Genomic DNA, 13938 nt, shown 5'->3' with positions numbered 1-13938 from the left:
AAACTGAACCAATATTTTCTTCCAATCAACTCACTTTATATACTTTAAAACATTTATTTTAAAAGGAAACTTAACATTTTAAGTGTATTTTGAAAAGCAGTGTCACTTTACTACAAATAGAAGGAAACCATTAAAAAATCCAATGAAAACAAAATGTTATTAGGCTCCGCTGCGTACTGTTGTCTGCCAAGGCGCAGGCCTGAGGCCTACCCTCTCTGTTTCATACAGGTGAGTTGGCAGGTATTAGAGAGTATCTAAGACACACTAGCACCCAGCTGGGACCTTCTCTTCTGTGTTATCAGAAGAAATGAGGAGGCTGAGGACCCTGCTCCTGGCTGTACTGATCTAAGCCCAAGTCAGCTAGACTAGACACCTGCTGTGCTTCTAAATGTCCACATTCAAGCCACAAAGGACAAGAGGAGGACAGAGCCGGGACAGTCCACCTCAGATGCCTACGTGTGGTCATCTCCAGGGAGTAAACACCCCACTGCCCACCACTCACCTTTTCAGCTGAGAGTGCAGAGTTGCTACCTGCCGAGTGGCTTCCTCCAGTTCTCTCACCAGCTGGTTCCTCTTACCGTTCAACTTTAACCTGAGGGGAGAGAAGCATGAGGGGGATGCCTCAAGGCATTCTAGCCCTCTCCCTGCCCCAAAGAAACACAGACCCACAGGTACATAACCAAGAACTTCTGGGAGCATTTTACCAGGGTGTTTGAGTGCATATATATAAAAAAAAACCTACAGTAATTGCTATATTCATCACCTACTATATACTACATACTAACCTAAGGAGCCCTGGTGGCACAGTGGTTTAAGTGCCTGCTGCTAACCAAAAGGTTGGTGGTTTGAACTCACCAACCACTCCATGGGAGAAAGATGTGGCAGTCTGCTTCCTTAACGATTTACAGCCTTGGAAACCCTACTTTGTTCTAGAGGGTTGCTGTGAGTTAGAATTGACTTGATGGCAGGGGCTTTGGTTTTTTTTATGCTAGGAACCTTTTTTTTTTTTTAGGAACCTTACTACATTGCCTTAAACCATTCTCAAAATAACCCTGCATGGTAGGAATGATTTTTATGGCTCTCCATATGAGGAAATTGAGGCTCTGAGAGTTAAATAATTAATGCCACAGAATTAGTTGCAGAATTGGGACTCCATTCAAAGTTCCTTTCTTTCCTTTCTCCCTCTTTTCTTCCCTTCCTTCCATTTACCCCTGCATCTGTCTATCCACCATTCCACCCATCCGTCCATCTACCATTCCATACATCCATTCATCCTTGAACTATTATTTACTGAGTGCCTACTGTCCTTGGCACTGGGGATAAAGTAGTGAGCAAAACAACTTGCTTCTGCTCTTGTGTAGTTTATATTCTACTGGGAAAGGTACGAGGGATAGGTATTAAATAGACAAACAAGTATTTAATGAAAACACTGTGGTACAAGGTCCATGAGAAAAAAAGTACAGGATGGTAGAAAAGAACGTTAAGTAGAAAGAACTCATTTAGACTGGCACGTGAACCTCTCTGAGGAGGTGACTTTGTGGCTGAGACTGCTGTGCTCACCGATGTCTGTGCTTTCTTCAGCTCACCAGCTCACAGCTAGACCACCTTTCCCAGGCTCCCTTGTAAGTAGATAGGGTGGGGCACGTGACCAAGGTCTGGCCAATGGGATGTGAGCAGAAGCACTGTGCATCAGTACAAAGTGGTTAAGAGAAGTGGGTGTGCCTACCCCATGGTCCGTTGGAAGGACTCTTAATGCCTAAAAGAGGAAGTGCCACAAGATGGGAAGAGCCTGCCAATGGGATGCTATGTAGGCACAAAATAACTTCTATTGTGTTAAGACACTGTGATTTTTGGCGTTGTTTCTTGCAGCGGTTAGCTTGCTCTGCCTAGTAGAGAAATTTAAGCTGATCTAGCGGACGAACAGGAGTTGGCCAGGAAAAGCGCAAGGGAAAGAGCATTCCAAGCAGGGAGTTTAAGAGAATTTTTCATTTTAAGATCACCACGGCTGCTGTGAGGAGAATGGACAGGCAGCTACAGACACTGGAGGGAGCAGAGTTAGGGTGGCTTCAGTGGTGTAATTGAGAAGGTCTGGAATAGGGTGGTACTGGAAGAGATAGAGAAGAGTGGATAGACTGGATGTGGGGGGTGAGGTGAAGGGAATAAATGAGGAAGGCTATGAAGTTACTACCATGAACGAGTGAATGGATGGAGATGGCACTTACTGAAATGGGAAGGTTGGGGGGAGAGAAGAGTTCCATGGTGTATATGTGGACATGAAGGTGGAACAGGTGAGCAGTTGAAAAGCTGGGGGTCGCCATTACGTGGATCACCACATGAACGAGAATACTACTTTTGGGTGAAATATAGAGGTAAACTAAAGGTGGGGCTGGGACCGAGCTCTGAGTATATACAACATTCAAAGGTTGAATGGGCTAGCAACTGTCAGCAAAGGAGCCTGAGAGAATGGAACCAGAGAGCCCAGAGAAGCTAGCTTAGTACGATGGAACATCACAGAACCTGAGAGCAAAGATCTGCACCCAGCCATGTCTGATACTAGCACCCAACTCAAAAACTACCCTCCTGGAAGCAAAGCACTTGCATTTGGAAGAGAACTCTGGATACAAGCCCATCTTTCAGACCCCAGTTTCTCCCAAAATCCCCCACAGAGGACAGCTTGGGTAGGTCCACGGATAATGTTGCTCCCTTTTACCCTTGGAGTGAGCCCACCCCAAGGTCCCAGGATCTCATAAGGAAAAGGCCCATCAAGCAAGCGTGTGCCTTCATAAACTCATGACTTGGACTAATCTTGTGTATCTACTAGATCGGAGATTGTCAGTGTGTTATCCACAGAACACCTGTATCAGAAAAGGGGAATTAAAATGCATATTCCTGGGTTCTACTTAGACTCACTGAATCAGAATGTCTAGGGACAGCTCTCAGGAATCTGCATCTTTATTAAGCATTACAGGTGATTTTTAGGCACACTAAGGTTTCTGAGCTGCAGCACTGATGGGGGATTGCAAAAAGGCAGGGGTTGTGCCTTGCTCACCCAGCACCTAGCATGGTGTCCACTATATAAACGTGCTCAACAAATTATTTGCTGAATGGATGATTCTCGCCAGTTGAAGTAGCCAAAGTTCACCTGCTTTTCTGAAGGACCTGGACATTAAATCCGCCATGGACAGATGCAGTCTACTGTTGGCCCCTTATCCTCTGTGCCATCTTGCTGGAGAGGAACTCTCTGACCCTGTTGCTCCATGGATTGGGGGGTGTACCTTAGAGCACAGCCAACCCAGGCAGGAACATGGAGTAGGGTTTAGTTTCCACAGAAAAACCAAACCACACTATCCCTCCACCAACACGACCAGGTCTGAAGGCAGGTCCGGCAATGAAGACTGGAGCTTGCTCTGTTGTTATTGTTGTTGGGTGCTGTTGAGAAGATTCCAACTCATAGCATCCCATGTGACAGAGTGGAATTGCCCCATAGGGTTTTTCTCAGCTATAGTCTTTACAGGAGTAGGTTGCCAGGTCTTTCTCCCACAGAGCCGCCAGGTGGGTTTGAACCACCAACCTCTCGTTTAGCAGGTGAGCATTTAATTATTATGCCACCAGGGTTCCTTGGTGCTTGCTCTAAACACATTGAAAACCAGTGAGGGACCATGGGGTCTGTCCCTGGGCAACTTCACCCATGAAATTCCAGACAAGGCAGCGGGAGCACCAGCCGAAGCAGCCGTGGAATGGCTCTTGGCCAGCTCCATCCTGGTGATGCTCTCATAGAATCCCACCTGGGCCTGGCAGGACTGCAGCAGGCCTGGCAGATGGAGCCCTTAATGAACAACATCCTTGACTCTTAGTGGGATGTACCAGGCTGTGAAACCCGTCAACTGTCCATAAGAGCAGTGCTCTGAAAGCATGTGAGGTCTGGGGTGAGAGAGCAGTTAGGGCTGCCATTTCCACCTTTCTTTTCCTCTTCTTTGTGGGGGAAAACCCAGAGGCATAGTCTGGGAGTCAACACAGAGTTAATGCCTTTTTGGAGCCCTGGTAAGATGCTGGGGGAACTAGGGTTTGGGCTGCCCCGATGCTCTGAGCCTGAGGTGTAGCTACCAGCAGCACCTCACAGGTGGCGAGCCCTCCTCCAGGCAGTGCTGGGCTTAGCCTGCCATATGGCATACTTGTGGGATGCCCTGCACAGGCTGGGTGGCCAAGAACACATCAAGTGTGGAAGCAGCCAGAGGTTCCAGAAGGTGGGGCTGGAATTCCCCAAAAGCTGTAATTCTGCACCTGGAATGCTAGTTAAAAATGAAGAGGCTGGGCTTCACGTCAAGCCTGAGGAATTGGCACCTGGGGTAGAGCTGGGGTCTTTGCTCTCAGAAGTATCCTGTCCGTACACCAACTTTGAGAAGCAGAGGGAAGGGGGCCGTGGGGTTGGAGAGGAAAGCCGGGGGCAGGGTGATGGATATCCGGCTATCTGTGATCCTGACCTCATTCGGGATGTGAGTTTGACAGCCCTGTGGTCTGCCTTTCTTGGGTGTAGCCATTTCTGTCCTTCTCCAAGGCACCTTGGATGGGAGAACACTTTGCGTGAAGGTGAGAAGCATAATAATCGCATTCTGAGAGAGCATGCCCGAGCGAGACAGACAGACCCAGACTGACACACATATACACAGGAACAAAGGAGAAAAAGAGATTCAGAGAGAGAAAGCAAAAAGACAGAACAGCAGAGTCAGAGGGCTGAATGCAGTCAGAGAATCATGGAGCCAGACGCAAACAGCTGCAGACACAAAGACCCCAGGACACCTTTCTCCTCTCTCCTGAAGGAGGCTCACAGGACAGCGATGTCCTTACCCTTCCCGCAGGCTCTCCCTTCAGGCTTCTCTTAGGGCGCCCTTACTGCCTGCCCCCACGCCCTCTGGCTTGCCTACTATTGCATTCTCCCCTCCCCCCACCTGTGAGGACCCTGCCCTCCAGGACCTCCGAGTGGCCTGCTCAGTTATTGCTGAGGAATGGAGGAGATTCTGGCTCCCTGAACTGGCTGTGTGAACTCACTACCCTAAGAGAGCAATCAGACTTTGAAAGATGGGGTTGAAGCAATAATAAAAGCCCTTCTGAGTGGGCAGCCGCCTATAGCAAGCATGGGCTCTGGAGTCAGCAAGCCTGGATTCTAACCCCAGCTCTGCTACTGCGTAATACTGGGCCAGCCTCAGTTCCCTCATCTGTGAAATATTAGGGTTAACCTCGGATTGCTGGGAGGTTGAATGTGGTGCTACAGGTTAAAGGGTCTGGCATACGATGGAAGCTTTTCGATGTAGCATCTCTAAGTGGGTCTCTAAAAGAACCTCCAATCCTAGTTTCAAAAAAACAAAATTGTTACAGCAGGGAAAAGCCTCAGTTCACAATCTGGCCCCAACGCCTGCCTCACACTATCTAGGTATTTAAGGATATGACCCTCTTTTTCCCTGTTAGGCAACTGAAGCCCATAATGACTTGCTCAATGTGCCTTTGCAAGTGGGTGGGAAGGGTGTCTCTTTAACCCGACAAGGGATAAGGCTGCCATGAATCTGTCACGTTCACCTGCTGGCTGTGAGGATGATGAAACAGCTAAGGACTTCCCAATGGCAGCTGCAGGATCTGGGAGCAAGTGAGAGACTGAGGGGACTGCTATAAACAAAAAAAACCCCAAACCTACAGAGGTCAGGAAATGCATGCAAAAGCCCCGTAAGGGTCTGTACAGGCCAGCTAACCATGTATTCTTTCAACTAACTCTAAAAGCCCCAAGGAATCCAGATGCACGCCTTGTCCCCAACATGCCTAGCCCCAGGGAAAGGAGGACGGAGGGTCTCAGCGCTAAAGGACTGAGAAAGGAAACAGAGAATAGCAGAGTCAGAGGGTTGAACGCAGACAGAGAATCATGGAGCCAGATGCAAACAGCTGCTAAACACCAATTATTCAAGCTCTATCTTTCTCTTGGAAGCCCTGGTGGCGTAGTGGCTAAGTGCTATAGCTGCTAACCAAAGGGTCGGCAGTTCAAATCTGCCAGGCACTCCTTGGAAACCCTATGGGGCAGTTCTACTCTGTCCTATAGGGTCGCTACGAGTCGAAATTGACTCGACAGCACTGGGTTTGGTTTTTTTTGATCTTTCTCTTTCTCGTTTTACTTGTTGGAGGGACAGGGCTAATCAGACATTCCTTTCAGTAGAGGTTGGAGGAAACAAAAGCAACAACCACACTTCGGGTGTCACTGTTAGCAGTTCTGATAAAGGGCTTGGTGGGGGGAGATGCCCTACCATTGACCAGTCAATGGATTCTTTGATGTAAGTCACCAGAGACCAGGCAGAGGCTGGGTAACTGGGCACACCTGGAACCCTGCAATGTGCAGATGGGACTGACCAAATCATAGGGTGGTATGCAAGCTGGGTTCCTTACAGCTGAAAGTTTTCCTGAAGTCTTTGGACCTATGATGAGTGATGTAGAGAAAACATAGCTGGGCACGTAGAAACCCTGCCCTGCTTCAACCATGCTTATGTGCTTTATAAATTGGACTTCTGTCTCCTATTTCACGGGAAAGAGAAATTCCTTTGCTCATCCCTACCCCCAGCACACACATATGTTTGAAAATCACTAGCTTTAATTCTAAGCTCTTTGAAGGCAGGGACTCTGCTCATAAAATCTGCTGCCAAAAAAATAGACAATAACTAGATTTGAAGGTCATCAGGGGCAGGAACCATGTCTTATTAATTTCTGAATACCCCAAACTTCCTTGCACACAGAAAAGCTGCCACAAAATGTGCATGGCAAATGACTGACTGATGGAATGAATGGATGAATGAATGTGAAGCTGGGAATTGTAGGACCTACAGTGTTGTGCTCAGTGCAATGTGCATGTGGATGTTGGTGGAGACACTGAAGAAAATAAAGATACTCACCTCCAGCATTTATGTTACCTGCTTGGCCTCACAAGCATTTCTCTTTGCAACTCCCCATATAAGTCGGAGCTTTTCAAACTGAAAATGGCCAGCCCTTATCATGTGGCACAATCAATTTAGTGGGTTATGATCAGCATTAAAAGATATGCAATGTGAGAGAAAATATCAGAGGACTATCACATGTAGAAAGTGAACGTACTATTTTGTGAAACTTTTGTATCTTGGGTCACAATATAAAATATGAGTCACTGCCACCAAGTTGGAAAACCACTGCTCTAAATTATGCAGAGTTTGTGGGTGGCACAAATGGTTAAGTGCTCGACTACTGGCCAAAAGGTTGGTGGTTCGAAACCACCCAGAACCGCCTCAAAATACAGGCCTGGTGATCTGCTTCGGAAAGGTCACAGCCTTGAAAACCCTATGGAGTAGTTCTGTTTTGCACACATGGGGTCATCATGAGTTGGAATCGTCGACGACAGCTAACAACATCAACGTGTCTTCCTTTAGTCAGAATATACATTTCTGAAAACCTGAACCTAAAAAGATGTTTTGATAACTCATTTCCCAGGATAGCTGGTGCTCTGGGTGGTAAATCATCTTCCCCTGACATGCTACTTTGGAAAGCTGAGATAGCTCTATGCGAAGCTCAGGTGAGCCAGGCTGTCTCTCTCACTTCTTCCCTCCCCACACCAGGGGCTGGGGGACAGACAGTCAGTGAGGGAGGTTCCATGTGCCCCAACCCAGCCCCACCTCTCCGTCAGCGCCTTGCTCTGGGTGTCCCGGGCTGCCTGCAGGTCTTTCTCTAGCCGTTTCCGGGCCATCTCCAGCTTTTCCACCTCCCCCTGCGTCCACTTCCGGGGGCTGATGAAGCGCATCTCCTTCAGCAGCTCCTCCTTCTCATTGATGAGGATCAGCCGGTCCCTCTCGGAGTCCAACACTCCAGGCCAGGCCTCACTGTCGAGCTTGGCCAACTGTATCTTCAGGTTGGCAATCCTGGGGTCGGAGAAGGGGAGAATGATTGGTATGCCCACAAACAGAGCAAGCATATGGTATCAGATTGCCTTTCCAAGGTTCTAGGGTACAAGGAACTATGCCATCCTCAGGGCAATCCTTGACAGTTACTGTTCTCCTTTTGATCAAGGAACATATCTTTATCTAACAGACATGTGTGAGAGCTGACCATGGGCCAGGCAGTGAAGTAGGCTCTGTAGGGATGGGGGCACAGAATGAACAAGACATGGACCTTGCCCTGAGGGACACAGCCTGGCACCATAGAGAGTCCTGGATTCCATACCAGGCAATAACCACTTATTGATTAGCTACGTGACCTTGGCACGTCACTTCATCTCTCTGGTGGGAATAAGAAAGGCTCCTTCCTATGAGGTTGTGGTTGAGGGCTTTAGGACACAATTCATAAACTCCCCAAGCACAGTATTTGGCATGTAGTAAGACAATCAATCAATCAATAGTCAACAAATGTTTCTGCTACAACTGCCATTATTACCTAGTTTGACCATTTAAAAAAAATTTTTTTTTTTTTAAACACTGGGCAAATTCCCTGAGCCTTTAGACAAGAAAGCAATTACCCTTTGGAATTGTGGTGAAAATTGGCAATAATATATTCAGACTGTCTGGCACGTGACAGGTGTTGAATCAACAGCTGTCTTGGACCCACAACTACAAAAAATGCTATAATTACTAACCAGGTGTCCTCCATTCAGAGAGTGGCAGTGGCATGATGTGAACTGGGGTTTTGGGGTCAAAGGTCTTGAACTGGAGTCCTGGCTTTGGCTTTCTTGGTAAAAGGGACCATTTCTTAAGAAATGAGCTTGGCATCACAAATACCTATTACAGTACCTGGTACACTGCAGTCACTTAATAAATGTTAAAGGAAGGAGCTGGGAGCCCTATCCCTTAGCTTCTCTGAGACCCGGTGTCCTCATCTGTAGTATGGGGAGAATAATGGTACTGAGGGGGTGTGTTATGAAGACCTAAGGAGAACATATTGTTAAGAGCTCTTTATAGATTGCCAAGTGTTATATGGAGACCTGGTTGTGCAATGGTTAAGCACTTGGTTACTAACCAAAAAGTTGGTGGTTTGAACCCACTTGGAGGCTCTGCGGAAGAAAGACCCAGAGATCCGCTCCAGTAAAGATCACAGCCTAGAAAACACTATGGGGCAGTTCTAACCTGTCACATGGGGTTGCTATGAGTCGGAATTGACTCCATGGCACCTAACAACTACAATAAGTGTTACAAGGCTGTTAGGTATTATTATCATTAGACCAAAATAAGATTCACATATAACTAAGAGCATTGCTGTACATATCTAAAAACAATCATGATGTGATTTTTTTATCCCATCTCTAAAGGGTGGATAAGACTAGAGTCTGTAACCACACTGGACAGATGTCCAGAGAGGTTCACAGAGAAAATATGCAGCTGTGCAAACTAAGAAATCTCTAGAACCCTAAAACCCATTGCCATCAAGTCAATTTTGATTCGTAGTGCCTACAGGACAGAGCAGAACTGCCCCATAGGCTTTCTGAGGCTGTAATCTTTACAGGAGCAGACTGCCACATCTTTGTCTCGTGCAGCGGCTGGTAGGTTTGAACTGCCGATCTTTTGGTTAGCAGCCGAGCACTTAACCACTGTTCCACCAGGGATCCTTGGACACCTAGGGGGAGTTGAAATAGGGTATAGGACATCCGGTTTTTTGTTTTGTCTTGTTTTCTCCTCCTCCCTGCCCACCCAGAATCCAATTCCTCTTTCCACTGACAATATTCCAATTTTTCTTTGGGGAACCACTTCTCCTATACTTTCAAATCACTTGGTTCCCACAAAGCTGACCTCAATACCCTTCCCAAAATTAGAGCACATGACCCATGCCTGGATCTTCAGAGAAATCTAATTCCCCTAATCCCTACCCTCCAGCACCAACTGGTTCGCCCAGGAAGGTCAGTGAGTCTCAAACCTAAGACTTGCTAAAACTGTTGGGAAACTAGGTTTTCTAATCTGGTAGTATAAAGCCTAGAATTTCTGGGGGTCATCTTGCCACTTTGACGGGAAAGCCTGCTTGAGAATGAAGCAAACACAAACCAAGCAGTTTGGTGAAAAGGAAAGAGACTGAATATACGGACTATCATTTGAGTCCTGGATCCAGCTGTGCCTGAAGCTGGTTACTCTAGGACTTTTTTTGGAGTTCTATAAGTCACAAATTCCCTTTTTTGATTCCTCTGCTTTTTATAAGATTTCTGTCATTGCTACAATGAGTTCTGCTGCTCACACAGAGTTGGCAGAGTGGTAGAGCTGGCACTGCCACGTTCTACCCAGCCTGGCTGAGAAGGTCCATGATCCAGGCAACTTAGACTAAGGAGGGATGGATACAGTAAGGTTGGCTTCATTCACCACCACAATGCCTGGGGGTTCTTTCCCAGCAAGGCTGGCTTAGCGTATAGGAAGATCATGGACTTATAGCCAGATCATCCGGGGTTCGAATGCTGACTCCACCATGTGGAAAAGTCACAGAAAATCTTGGAGCTTACCTTTTCCTCTCTACCATGGAGATAATAAGACATAACTTATGTTACAAAGTTGCTTTTAAAATTAAATGAGATGATGTATGTACGAATGTTTTAGCACAATGCCTGGCTCATAATAGTTGCCCTAAAAATGACGGCTTTTATTATTATTTTAATTTCACGTACGGCAGTAGAAGTCAATACCTAGGGTTCTGTGAAGCCAGGAAACATCTAACATCACTGGGGTCTACACTTTTTAGAAGCACAAGAGACACCAAAGCAGGAAGTTTCCATAGTCTTTTTTAGCCTGTTGCTAAAACTTGTGCCCCTTCAAACCAAGCTTCAGTTAGAAACGAATAATGGTGATAGTTGCTCAACATGGTGAATACAATTAATGACACTAAATTGTACATGTGACGAACGTTGAAACAGCAAATGTTTGGTTATATATATATTTACCACAATAAAAACCAATTAACAGTTTACAGGATCGCTGGGAAAACCATGATTCTAGAAACAGGAGCAGGGAAGTGGAAAGGTAATTAGGCTTTGAGGGCACACAAATCTGAGTTCAAAGCACAGTGCTACCCCTTATTTAGCTAGGAGTCCCTGGGCTAGTCATGGCCTCTGTGAGCTTCAGAGAGGTTTAAAATACGAGGGTTCTAATACCGATTTTTCCTAATCCTTGTGAGGATTAAGTAAGATGAGGTGTGTGGAAAGCCAGGCACAGGGCAAACACTCTACAGTAACAGTCATTATTATTGGATGCACCCACCCCCAATGCCCAGCCTCCAATTACCTTCTCTTGGCCTCTTCATATCGAAGGCGCAATCTGACCTTCTCTGCCAACTGATTGTTGCTGCTGGTGCCGAACTGGAGGAGAAGAACAAAGTCTGGAATTATATGGCTATTGTGGCCGGTGCTGAATTGGGTTTCCAGAGCTCACGAGAGACTTGGCAGCTTGTGTGGGAGAAGCAGCTAAGAATAGCCCCCAACTACTGGGCTGGTTGTAGAGATCTCAGGGAAGCTAGTTAAACAAAATATTTTCTTTCCTTTAGGTCATGGGAAGAATCTCAAACTCAGACATCTCTCGCTTCTAGGAGAGAAACCAAGGGCCCAAAATATCAACTTGTCGCCCCAAATGGCTTGAAGCCAATTCAAATCACAGAAGTGTAGGGGACAGTTGGTGAGGAGGAAACAAGGGCAGCCAATAAACAAGAAAGCTATTCTGGGGACACTGGGGAGAGGGACAACCAGAAACTCAGAGAGGCTGCAATTAGTCATGAAACACTAGGTGAGTAGGGAGAAAGTTTTGGAGCTTGGAAGGAGGTACACAGCTTCTTCACAAACACTCCAGCCCTGCAGGCAGAGTAGGGGAGCAGGGACCAGCCCAGTTCACTGTGCTAGTCTGTCAAGAGTACCAAGAAGCTACAAGGCTCAGCCGATCACACACTGACATAGCTTCTCTTTGCAACTGGGAACACGGCTACAGAAATCAGATAGGAACAGGATTTAGCCATGGAGGCTGGGAGGAGGGTTTGTTCAAAGTCGCCTGCTCTACAGAAACAAAAGCTTTCCAAAGTTATAGATTGCCATGGATCACCCCTGCTCTGGCTGATGTGTTCATGAGCTGCGGGCGGCTCGACGGCGCTTTCGCTATTCATTACTATTACCAGATGGAGCTTTTGAACTGGAGTCAAGCAGCTGTCTGAAAGCTTGCATGCATTGTTTTGGGACTTACAGGAGGAAAATATCCTCTGCCTTCCAGCTGGTGAAAAGAAAACAGAATGGAGCTGCACAGTAGTATGAAAGAAACCAGAGAAAGACACGCTGACCTTCAAAAATGTTTTCTGTGCAACATCTAGGGATGCAAGGACTTGGGCAGCAATACTCGAGACCATGGAGCCAGTACTGACTCTTCCCCTGCACCATTATCTCATATCATCGCGGGGCCAGGAGGTCTGCAGGGAGCAGAGCCCCAGAGTTAGCTGCCAGCCCCACAGACAGCCACTGGCAGCTCCTTGGGTGAGCAAAGAGGAGGTATCGATAGTCATTTCCCAGACATCTGTTTAATGGGATTACAGCAGCCTCCCAGATGCTACCCCAAGGAGGCTCCCAGGAGCACCGGTTGCCTACTCACATTTCCTGAGATGTCTGTCTGGGAGCTCACGTCCAGGTACTGTTTCGGCAGTGGGAAGCCAGAACTCTCCAGGGAGCTGCTGCTGGACCACAGGTCTGAGTGGGACCCTCTGTCAGTATGGAAGCCATCCTTCAGCATGGCGAGGCTCTGAAGAAGGGGAGGGCAGGGTTAGCAAGGCACCTGTCTTGAGGGGGAGGTTCTGGGTCTGCCACCCTCCACTTGCTCTCCTTGTCACCTTTCCTGATTTAGAAACTCATGCTACTCATTTTCACCTGTGATAAAGACCGAGCAGCAAGGGATAACTCACTATGCACCAGGCACTGTGCCAGGCCCTTTACATGGGACAGACTGGTATGGACACTGGTTCTGGAGCCATACTGCTGGAGTTGGAACCCCTACGCTGCTGCTTCCTTGTTGTATGATATGATCTGTGCCTCAGCTGTCTCTCCTGAACAATGGGAATAATCATAGGTCCTACCTCAGAGGCTATGATATTGATTAAATGAGATGACAAGTGTAAAGCGCTAGTACAGCCAATATTCAGTAACTGTCAGCTTTATATTATCTTACTGAATCCTGACAACAAGCCTGCAAAGAATAACCTATGGTTATCCCCATTTTATTGACGAGGGAATTGTTACGTGGAAAAGCTGGCAACTGACAGAGTCGGGATTCAGACCTGGTCTATCTGACTGAAGACTCCTGCTCTTAACCACTACATCGTAATAGGGACATGCCTCACTGTCCACTAGTGCCTTGTCTAAAGTGTGTCATGGAGCATAAAGCACCCTTCACGAAGTCAATTACAGCCTCTGAGTGTCAGGCTCCTCATCTGCAGGTGGGAGCAATAACAAAATATCTCAGAGGTCAGGGCAGTTCCTGTGTGGGAAGGTGGTACGTACTGGGTGAAGAGAATGGGCTTATAAGTCAGATGTTCTTGGGTTTGAATTGTGACTCCACCACTCACTCTCTGAGTTTTACATCTTTATCTTTATATTGGGGATATATGAGACATGATGCATGCAAAGTCCTTGGCCCCATTGCCTGCCTGGCACATTAAATAATACCTACGATTATTTGTTTAGTTCCCACCAGCGTTGAGTCGGCTCCAACTCATGGAGGCCCCATATACAACAGAATGAAACATTGCCTGGTTCTGTGCCATCTTCATGATCGTTGGTATTCTCAAGTCCCTGGTTGTGGCCATGTATTGTGAGTGTCTTCCAATCTACGGGGCTCATCTTCTAGCATTAGATCAGGCAACATTCTGTTGTAATCCATTGAGTATTCACTGGCTAATTTTCAAAAGTAGATCTCCAGACTTTCCTTCCTAGTCTTTCTTAGTCTGGAAGCT

At 47.0% G+C, this 13938-nt stretch overlaps 1 protein-coding gene across 2 annotated transcripts in view; it reads right to left on the bottom strand.

The window, feature by feature from the left end:
• Positions 1–13938, bottom strand: part of WWC1 (WW and C2 domain containing 1) — an 81618-nt gene that overhangs the window by 49364 nt on the left and 18316 nt on the right. For both annotated transcript variants that reach the window (XM_003404646.3, XM_003404645.3), the window contains exons 5-8: positions 12585–12731; positions 11244–11317; positions 7674–7916; positions 503–592 (exon numbers count right to left, since the gene is read on the bottom strand). In XM_003404646.3, coding sequence (XP_003404694.2) covers positions 503–592; positions 7674–7916; positions 11244–11317; positions 12585–12731 — 554 coding nt within the window. The remainder of the gene's footprint in view (positions 1–502; positions 593–7673; positions 7917–11243; positions 11318–12584; positions 12732–13938) is intronic.

This window comes from Loxodonta africana, chromosome 2 (assembly GCF_030014295.1).
Source record: "Loxodonta africana isolate mLoxAfr1 chromosome 2, mLoxAfr1.hap2, whole genome shotgun sequence".
Lineage (NCBI taxonomy): Eukaryota > Metazoa > Chordata > Mammalia > Proboscidea > Elephantidae > Loxodonta > Loxodonta africana.
This window is presented reverse-complemented; position numbering and strand designations above follow the sequence as displayed.